The 10855-nt window shown below is 45.1% G+C and overlaps 1 protein-coding gene across 1 annotated transcript; it reads left to right on the top strand.

Moving 5' to 3' along the window:
- Positions 1-1458: 1458 nt before the first annotated feature.
- Positions 1459-7257, top strand: LOC104267892 (magnesium transporter NIPA2-like). The gene is made up of 5 exons (XM_009866751.1): positions 1459-1786; positions 4419-4475; positions 5457-5547; positions 6394-6554; positions 6653-7257. Exons 1-5 carry the CDS (start codon positions 1459-1461, stop codon positions 7255-7257), a joined length of 1242 nt encoding a protein of 413 aa, XP_009865053.1.
- Positions 7258-10855: the final 3598 nt, after the last annotated feature.

The raw sequence follows: 10855 nt of genomic DNA, 5'->3' as shown, positions 1-10855 counted from the left end.
GGGGTCCCCGGGCAGAGGTGAGGGGACAGCCCTGGCCCTCCAGCCTTATCCCGCCCGCCCGGCTGTGGGGTTGTTCTCTGACATTGCTCTGTTCTTCTGGGTTTGGGGGTCGTTTTCCTTTTTGTCCCGAGGTCCGCAGAGGAACGGGAAAACTCCCTTTAGCCACAAGCCACCCCCAGCCTGCCCTGCCAGCAGCAAGCTCTGCACTGCTTCAGCCTTACAGAGAAGCTAGAATTCCCCCTCCCCAAAGATCACCTAATCCAGTCAGTTATTTCCCCATCCCACTGCCTTATACTTCTGCCCAGTAGCACAGTACAGAGAATTTTACCGAGCCAAGGAGGCAAGATGTCCCCCCTCTTCCCCAAAAAATATTTCTACAATCAAAGATACTTTGCCATTGAAAGAGAAGCGTATTAGGGAACTTTTGGAAACTCACTGAAATTTTTTCCATTAGAAAAAGTTTTGATCCAGTTCAGGTCCAAACCCTGAGCTGCACGTGCAGGGGATACAGGACGCAGCTTCAGATCTAAGCCAGTCTCTTGGTTCAGGAAAAAGACGGGACCTCTGCCCAGACTGCCAGCAGTAGAGCAAGCAGTTCAGCCACTGCATACCCCTGCCTACAGAGACACAGATACCAGCTCCATAATTCCTACATGAGCTCAAGAAGAAAATTTAAGTTTCTGCTACAAAGGGACTTTAGTGACACTCCACCTGGCCGCTGTTCTCCACAGTTGTAGTCACACTGTCTTTACTACACTTATAGTAAATATTGCAACAGAAAGATGTACTGGGTGTGGTAAGAGTGTGAGGGTAGGACGAAACATAGCAGTTTTCACACCCACGCACAGAAACACACCTTGGTTAGAGGCACAGGGGCTTGGTGCTTTTGGTGTTAACAGCTGAACTTCACTTTCCAAGCTCTCAGGCACTCTGCAGATATGTAGAATAAAACACTGGACAGTAGAGGCAACACAGATTAAACTTTGGGCCAGGATGAGCCTGTTGTTGGCTTACAAGTGATGCTATGACACTGCTTGATAGACAGAGCTGGACCAGATGCACAGTTGCAAAGTACTGGCATTACTCTGCATTAAACCCAAAGCTGTAAACTGCAGACAAGCTGGCAGCTGTGAGGATTAATTGGCTGAAAAGCACCAAAACCTCTGAGTCAAAAAGGGTGAGGGCTGATAAGGCATAGCTCAAACTCACAACCTTAAAGTTTGGTGGAGAAACTCTGGCATAGGTATTCAAATTAGATTAGTAGTCCTCATGGCCTTCCAGTTCAGTGTGTAGACTGGCAGACACATTCATTGTCAGCAACCTGCTTGAACTGCACTCCATAAATCTGTCACTCAACACTGTGCCATTTCCACATGTGAGCACAGAGGTGTCCTGAGTGCTTGAGACCTGGTGGATATGTAGGTGACAGCACAGGTGGCTGTTTGGAGGGACATCTGAATGACTCCAAAGAGCAACAGAGATGCTGTTGATAGTCATATCAGTAATTTGCTGTTTTATCTCCATGGTGGTCTCACAGGGTCTCTGGTCACCATTTCATGCCTTTCCCACCGGGTCATGTGCCAGGTGATCAGCAATGCTGACCCAGCTGATTCTGTCCAGAACAATGGGACTTCAGATAACTTCTGGATAACTCGGCTGGAAAGCAGTTATGGATTCTATATTGGCCTGGGCTTGGCTGTCTTCTCCAGCTTACTCATTGGAAGCAGCATCATCCTCAAGAAGAAGGGGCTGCTACGGCTGGTGGAGAAGGGAGGCACCAGGGCAGGTAAGGCTTTTGTGGGAGACAAGAGGGAGGTCTACCTGTTCCCAGAACTACATGCATAATCCAAACTCCAGCACTCATATGGCAATGAAACACCTCTGGGTAGACATCAGCCTTCCATCAACAATGTAAGACACCTTTCTTGCACGTGTGTTTGTGTGAGAGACTCAGACAGCTGTGCTGGAGCTGAGGAGCTAATTTATGGAGCTCTGCATTGGAAGGGCTCAGCTAAAAGCAGCATTGCCCTGCCCACCACAAACAGTCATATACATGGTGTGATGAGAGGTGCACCCACCAGAAGAACAGTGTGACCATCACTGCTCTTGCATGGGAAAGTGTGAGGTCAGGAGGAAGCTGAAAGCTCTTTGAAATGTGCCTCTGCACAAAGGTGTAAGTCATCCCTGTTCCACAGGCCAGAGCAGAACAGCATAGCTTCATGACCCCACTCTTTCTCTTACTTATGCACAGGACACCTTTGCCAACAAGTCACTGAGACAAGGATGTGGCCCCAAGTGCTTTAGTTGCATTAGCAGGAGCCATTTATTAATGCAGGACTGCACGGTTGTGATCTGTGTGAACTCTGCTTGTGGTTTTCTGAGGTATGTTGCTCAACATGTAGATAACTTTTCTCTAGCACCAGGCTCTTAGGGCGAGGTGTGTGTTTATGCACACATACATAAGTATGGGAACTGATGCGGGAGCACTCCCTACAGCGGAGTTGCACTGTACAATTGGACGCATCCCATCAACATTGCAATCATCCACTCTAGCAGCAGCTTAAGTCCTACCTGGCAGCTGACGTACTTGCATAACTACAAAATAAAAGTACAATAATTAAAATACTACTTTTACCCATCCCATTCTAGGAACAATTCTTAAATCATTTCACAAAGGAAGTCAGTATCACTGTCTCCATTTTACTGTATCCCCCATGCGAGGATATGGAGGCAAGGAACATCTAGCAACTGAGCAGCAAAGCTAGCAACAGCATCTGAGCCACAGTCCAGTCTCAGGTTCATTCCCAACCCTGGCCATTAGGTTGGTTGCATGCAACAGCCAAACTCACATGGGCTTATTTTTCACCTTATATTTGCACAATTAAAGTCAGTATTGTTTCAGTTTAGATAATGTCTCTCTCCTCTTTGCTTCCATGAATTCCTCTCATAACAGAGCCAAGCAAGTAAACCAAGAGCAAACCCCTCCCTATTTTTCAGGATGTTTAACAAGGAATTAGAGATTAATGACAGAAAGCTGCAGCTGATAAAAAGACTTCTTGACATTAAAAAAAAAGCCATAAACCAAACAACCAAACAAAATCCAAAACACCACAGCAATTTCTAAGGAATACCAAAGCATAACATTTGAACTTGAGCATTTTTGAACTTGAGGAACCAGAAGAAGCTGAACTCTAGCAATTCCTGGCTGCCTCTTCATTCCCCCTTTTCTTATCTCACCCTTTAATCTCTCAGTCTCAATGTTTCACCTCTGATATCAGAGCACATCACTTCTCAAACACTGCTATTACTGACAGCTCTGGTCAGGTCAGCCTTAGCAAAACCATGGACTCCCTCTGACCCAGTAAAATCAGAGTTCATGATCTCAGCAGGCTCAAGCTCCTTTACATCTAACAGCTTGTGAGTTAAGACCAGATCTGGATTAGTTCCCAACTCAGTATGTCCATTCTTCCTCATTTCTATGCACATTCTCTGTCACAGAGTTGTTCCAACACCAGGAATCATTTTTCATGACAAATGCTCAGTCCATAATGACATGTTAACATAAAATTAACACCAGGATTTCTGAGAGTTCAGAATAAGGCCCTGTGATACAACACTGATACAAAGCAGAATGCAAAAAGAGCAGACAGCTTCTGAACATTCACCACGACCGTCCAACAACACGAACTGAGGCACCACCTGCCTGCACAGGGCAACAGGCTATTTTTTTCCCCCCTTCATCCTTCACATCTATAACTTCCTCCGGAGATATGTTTGAAAAAACTCATTGCCTTACCGTAGTATCCACGTGCGAGACTCCACAGCAAGCCGGAGCAGTGCAAGGTGAAGCACAGGGTCCCCCCGGGCAGGGTGGCTGTGTCCCAAGGAGCAGCCTCTGGATGAGGGACACTCAGCACTGAGCAGCTCCCTGCCATCCATCATCTCTCTGCTCCAGGAACACTCCCATAGTGAACAGGCAAGTGGGACATGCAAGATGAGATATGACCAGTCCATGGAACTCAGCTGCTGTGGTTAGGGCCAGGTTTAGGGGCCAATGCACCCTGATGAACCAGCGAGGATGACCGCAGTTCCCAGGGCTGAGGGGCAGCCCCAAGCTCCATACTGCAGGACAGGCTGCACCCTCAGCTGGTAACCTCTGTGGGTACCATTCCCATTGCCACCTGGGATTAAACAACTGCTTTTATTGTATTTGCATTATCTGCCAGCTTCTGTTAATCCCTTGATGCAACATAATTTCTATGTAGGATGGCACGTCTGCATATTCTGTCCTTCCAAGCTGTTTTCTTTCTCACACCTTTCCCCTTGCAATTTATTCCTCTCCAAAGGGATGCTTCTCATCTTTTACTCCAGAAGAACATGGTTCACTCCTGCATTACCTCTGTGCTTTTCTTCCTCAGGAGATGGAGGCCATGGCTACCTAAAGGACTGGCTCTGGTGGGCTGGCTTGTTAACCAGTAAGTAGATGCTGTTTCCCTGAACTTGCAGCTTTTGCAGGGTCTGTCTATGTGATCCAGGCCTTTGTTCTGGTGAGTTGCCCCATCAGCAGAGGTACCTCAGGGAAAGTGGAGGCAGCAAGCCATGCAGGATCTCCCTCATCATCCTCCTGCGGGGCTGGTAGGACCTGCTAGCTCAGTTTTACCTGATCAAAGGCATGAAAAGCCACATTTTAATATGGCTGGTCTGCCTGTACACCAGGCAGAGGGCAAAGAGCCTCTCGTGCCTGCCTCTGGGCCCCAGGGCAGCTCCAGCACAAAGCAGAGGAAGGAGGTGTTGGTGGCCATTCCTTTCTTCAGCAAAATTTGCTTTGCCTTAGAAGGAGCCTTAAATTCTTACAGCACTGCAATATCTTCTCAGATTGGATTTGTATCTGTGCAAGGAACAGCAGATGGATTTTCAGAGAGTCTTTGATTTTCAGAGCAGTCTTTCCTGGCTTTTGTTGCTGCAGCTCACAGTGTCCCCTCCTTGCTCCACCCACACAGCTCCTACTGCACAGCCCATAAGCACTCACACAATACTCACTGCTTGAGGGACAGGTCAGCCAGAAGACGAGTGCACTTGCAAGGAGACACTTTATAGGTGAGGAGCAGCCTCCCAGCAGCTCCCACGACAACCCACCCCCTCACCAGTCACCCAAACACACTGCAGCTGCCTGACTGGGCTGTGGGGCTTGAATATGGGTCAGCTGTGATAGAGCCAAGCCCCAGCACCCCCAGCCCTTCCCCAGGTGGGTGCAGGGCTCCAGGGATGTCTGTGCTTGCACGAAGTCGTAATAGAGAGATTTTCACCAGCTGCTTGGCCCAGTTTAGCAGCAGCATGAAACGGCCGTAATGAAACCCCCTCTCTAACTGACGTCTTACTAGTTTGCAAGCCCACAAGAGAAAACAAAAAAGTATACTGTAACTCACTGGTATTTTTCTTTTCTTGTGTTTGTCTAGTGGGTGGAGGGGAAGCAGCCAACTTTGCCGCCTATGCCTTTGCTCCTGCAACTATTGTCACGCCTCTGGGGGCTCTGAGCGTGCTCGTAAGGTGATAATGTGTCTGTGCTTTGCAATTTGCCTTTTTTTGTTTGCCTGTTCGTTCTGTAAGATAGAAAGACTTGAAGTGATGCTAATATGATTTATTATGCCTAAAGGAAAAAATGTTTTGGTATTTCCTAAAAAACACTCTAACAGTTGTTGTCTTTTGGGGTGATCATTTGGAAACCACTGAATTAAGTAGCATGCCCTTCTGGAAATACTGCATGTTGATACCAGCTCTGTACACTTCATGTTACATTATTGCAGATATGAGTGCTGCTTCCTTCCTTATTCCAGCTCATTAGCCAGTTCAGAGTTGGATGGCTTTGGGTTTTTTTTGTTTTATTTCATTCTTCTAGTGAACAGTACTAAGGTACTAAGTACAACTAGGTATTTCTGCAGATATATCTATAGCCTGAGTACATGCAGACTTTCTCTTTAGGTTAATAGTTCTGATGATTTAATTAAAATTATTAACTCTTTTGTTGTTAGGTTGGTTGTTTTTTTCTCTGTGACACTGGTCATTGAAGTAATTTCCTTGGAAACTAAAGGCTTCATAATGTCCAACAGCTTATGAGTGAATCTGTAGACCCTTAAAATATTTTTGAGATAACACATTCAGCATTTCTTCACCTTGCTGATGCATGAACTGGGATCTCGAGATCGCACCTAAATCTCTGCAGGTTCAGCTGTTAATAGATGCAATGTGATCGTGTATTAACTCACTGGCATCCAAGAAATTTACTTAAAATTTGTGTCTTTGTATCACATGAAGGCATTCTTTACCGTATTTTAGCTGCTGTTTCTTCTTTGGAGGACTTTAAAGCACCAGCTGACATTTTTCTGTCCCGTGCAGTGCCGTGCTGTCTTCGTATCTGCTTGGAGAACGGCTCAACCTGCTGGGAAAGCTGGGCTGCATGCTCAGCCTGGTGGGCAGCACTGTGATGGTCATCCATGCTCCAGAGGATGAGGAGGTCACCACTCTGGATGAAATGACTTCTAAGCTGAAAGAGCCAGGTACGCAGGAGGTTGTGTTTCCTTTCCAGGGGCTGGGCAGTGCATACTGCTCCCCACACCTGCTGCTCAGTTTTGAGTTACTTCTCACTCTCTTCCAGGCTTCCTCACTTACGCTGCGGTCCTCTTGGCTCTCTGCTTCTTCCTGATCTTCTACCTCGCGCCCCGTTATGGCCAGAGCAACATCCTCATCTACCTCACCATCTGCTCCGTTATTGGTGCCTTCTCTGTGTCCTCAGTCAAGGGCCTGGGTATTGCCATCAAGGGCTTCTTTGCTGGCCAGCCTGTGCTGCAGCACCCGTTGACATGGATCCTAGTCATCACGCTGGTGGCATCCATCACTACACAAATTAACTACCTCAATAAGTCTCTAGACATTTTCAACACCTCTTTGGTGTTTCCCATCTACTATGTGCTGTTCACCACTATTGTCATCACAACTTCCATCATTCTCTTTAAGGAGTGGGTCACCATGACCGTAGTTGACATCATTGGGACAGTTTGTGGCTTCTTCACTATCATTCTGGGTGTGTTTTTACTTCATGCCTTCAAAGACATGGACGTCAGTTTAGGCAATCTACCACAAGTCCTCCAGAGTGGACAGCAAGCGCCGGTCACCCGAGATGACAAGAATATCCTGATAGAGGTGGACAACTCCAGCACCACCCCAGAGGATAAGCCCAAGGTAGTCACAATCTACACCTAGTATGCAAGGGTCTGGAGGTTGGGTGAATGTGTTGATGTCAATATTCCAGATGCTAGTGAGCAATTTAAAGGAGGAAAAGCAGAAAACAAAACGAATGGTGTCTTTTCCAAAGCTTGGTAGAGTTGAGCCAAGTCTTTGTCAGGGCTTTTGGATCACATCTTTGCCATGACGTGGCAGCAAGGGGTATGTTTAACCCTCACTGGGCATATGCAGCCCCTGAAAACGAAAATCCTCTTGAAATATGATGCTCGTGGGACAAAGCTCCTCTCTGAGACCCATTCCCATCTCTTATTTTTGCAGGGATAATGTTTACTCTTGCACTCCTTCCCCTGGGTGGCCATTGACGTGTTTAATTCCAGGCCCTGATTAAGTCATTGATTGGTGTTTTTTTCTTTTTTTTCCTTTCTAGACGCTTGGATGAACTCTAAAGTACACACCAGGATCTCAAATGGAAGTGAGAGACAAGGACTGAATGGTGCACGCCTGCTATTCACGCTCTGCTCATCTAATTACTTGCTCTGCAAATATGGAACAAGAATAGTGGTGAATACAGGGAAAACATGGTGGATTTTGCAATAGCTGCTCACTTAGGCTCAGGGGCAGGACCCAAGCCATGGAGTGTTTTTACAAGACTGTGGCAGAGAACTCTTTTTCAGCTTTTGGGTGTTCGGGTTTTTTTTCTTGGGAGGTTCAGGAGTTTCCCTGAATCACAGTCTTAATTAGTTTTACATGGGCTTTTGTTTGTTCAGATTTTTTTTCCTTAGCAGCTCCAGTGCCCAGGCCCTGTTGATGTGGTTGGTGAAGCCACTGGGAAGGGCAGCCCCTGCTCAGGCTGGGGAGCTCTGGCAGGGTAAACCCCATGTCAGGAGAAACACTGCTGCCATCTTAAAAGACTTCTTGTCGTCTGTGAAAATCTGTTCCAGCTGAAAGGTCAAGTGGATGTAAATTTTAAGTATTTTTTTTCTCTTAAGAAATGTCTTGACCTTGGAGGGACCCTGGACTATTTGAGCCCCATGACCTGTCTCGCTATCATTTAAGCCCAAAAACTTCTATTTCATTTTATGTTTTTTTTGTTTGGTTGGGTTTTGGGTTTGTTTTTTTTTTTGTTTGGAGGTCTGAGCTTTACATTAAATGCCAAACAGGCATAAGTAGGTGATGCTCTGTAGGGATGCAGTTTATCCCAGAGTCCCATTCACCACTCTGCATCTTTCTCAATGTAGTATGGATGTTACCTGGGCTCTTGCCCACAGCTCACCTTCACCCCCCTCCCTGCCTCGGATGTATATCAGTGCTGAGGATGAAGGGATGGGAAGAATAACAGTTAAAAGTTTCTCCCATCTTGCTGCTAGGTCTTACAGCACAGAGAGCCTGGAGCCCATTTTCTCACAGCAAAGAAGTGAAGCCTGAGCTGGCTTTGCCAAGCTGGTTCCATCCAGAGGCAGCTCTGTCTGGGTTAAGCCCTGGACCAGGGCACACACTGATGCTGTCTGAGATGCTGGCCTTATTGTACCTGGGTCTGGGCATCGCTGAGCAAACGCAACTTGGGCTTGGGGGGGACAACAGGAATATGCAGGATCTTATTTTAGTAACATTTCAGTACTTTTTTCTTTTTTTTTTTTTTAATGTGGAAAAAGAAATAAAGGCTTTTCTAAAAAGAAAGAAAAAAAAACCAACCACCCAACCAACCTTGCAGCTGGATCTGAAACTTTTAATGATTTCTCTAATCTTACTGGTGTAGCCGTGAAGGATAAACAGGCTGAATGGGAGACGAGTACAGCAAAGGAGCATCTGCGGCAGCGAGTAAAACAGCAGCGCCCTCCTTTGGTCTCAGAAAATAATCCAAGTACTTCGCTCTATCTAGCTTTGTTTTTTCATCCTAATCGGTATAATGCTTTATGCATTTTATTTTAGAAATAGATTGAAACTGAGATTCTCACTGCCTAGATCCGCATCTCATAAAATCCATTTCGCCAGATATCCTGCCATCCCTGGACAAATGTCACGTATAAAATGGAGATTTGAATCAAAATAGTGCACGCAGTATTTGTTAATGACAACGGACAAATTTATTAAAACTGGGCAAAAGGCACAATGAATTGTATTCTTCAAGTATTTGCATAGATGCACAGAGAGCATTATTGTAAACCATTAATATGTGGACACAAGAGAAAGTGAGATGTATTTTGGTATATGTTCTCCCAAGTAACATTATCTTAAAAAAAAAAAATGTTTACTCCTGAAGTTCCCCTTTTCTTATTCACTCAACTTGCATACATATAAAAAAAATTTAAAATACTTACTTAAATCTACCTTTTGGACACTTTATGATATTCCAGCTATAAAGTTTTCCATTAGGGTTTGGGCACACCCAGGTGTTTTCCGAGGTTTGTGTGTCCAGGGTAATTTTTTAAAAGCTTCATCCTATGCTAACATGAAATGCAGTAAGAATATTCTTAGTGATTTTTGGTGGCTATTTGGTAAAGGTCAGAGGCTGTAGTAGAAGTGTGGAGCTGCCTTCAGTGAGGGTTCAGATGTAAGAACAAGATCAAAGTTCTTGGGGTTGAATCTGTACTACTACAGTGCACGTACAGTGTGTGCCCAGCTTACTGCTCCACCCATCAGCAGTAAATCATGCCATTACACAGCTACATTACTTGTACCCCAAAAACCAACAAATTTGGAGGTTGGTTGAATACAGGTTGTTTATACATAATATAATCCAACTACAGAAAAAGATATAGAAAGATTAGAAAGCCAATGTCTTTCACTTACCATCCCATATTTCAGAGAGAAGCATTTTAGGTTGGTTTGTTTTCCAGGTATACAGAAGGTAAGAAAAGGCTCAAAATTATCAAGATACAGAATAATCAACCAGAAATTCAAGACACACCCTGTGTACTGTTTCCTTGTGGAGAAAGAGGTAGTAAAGTTGCAAAAAATGAGCGTGGTTTAAGTCATCCTACAGCTGAGTGCTCAGGGTTCATCAGGGTAGAGCTCAGATTCATCAGGCAAAGAGGACTAATACAGAAGACTATTTTCTTTATGCCAGTAATACAGTTTCTCACACATGCAGCAGCACTCTGTTTGAGGATTTGTCCATAATAAATCAGACACAACAGATTTGTTGTTGTAACCATAGCTCCAGAATTCCCTGTGTTCTCCTAGGGAATAATTTCGGGGGGAGGGAAAAAAAAGAAAGAGAAAAAATTTGGCATAACAAAAGGCTGTCATTTAAAATCCTGAGGAAAAAAATGTACAAAAGCATAAACCATTAGGAAGAAATACCCAAAATTCTTAAGGGAGGGTCCTCAGGGTCAGAACCATCAGCTGCTTAAAGTGCACATGAACAGCTCTTTCCATCCGCTTCATGGAATAAAAAGCCTGAAGTAAATGAGCTGCCCTACAAAAGCACCATTTCTTGCATTAATATGTCTGCAGTTTTACCACCTGGGCAATTTTAAGGTAGGTTTCTCACTGGTATGGGGAGCAGACAGCCCATGCTGAATTACTGCTCAGCACAGACCGAAGCCTGAGGAGACACGTGCGAAAGTGTCTTTGGATTGTCCACAGTACCGTATATGCTGCAGAGAAGGTTTCA

The sequence above is a fragment of the Apaloderma vittatum genome, unplaced genomic scaffold (assembly GCF_000703405.1).
Source record: "Apaloderma vittatum isolate BGI_N311 unplaced genomic scaffold, ASM70340v1 scaffold16160, whole genome shotgun sequence".
NCBI classification, from domain to species: Eukaryota; Metazoa; Chordata; class Aves; order Trogoniformes; family Trogonidae; genus Apaloderma; species Apaloderma vittatum.
The sequence above is the reverse complement of the archived record's forward strand: the minus strand, read 5'-3'. Positions and strand labels throughout refer to the sequence as shown.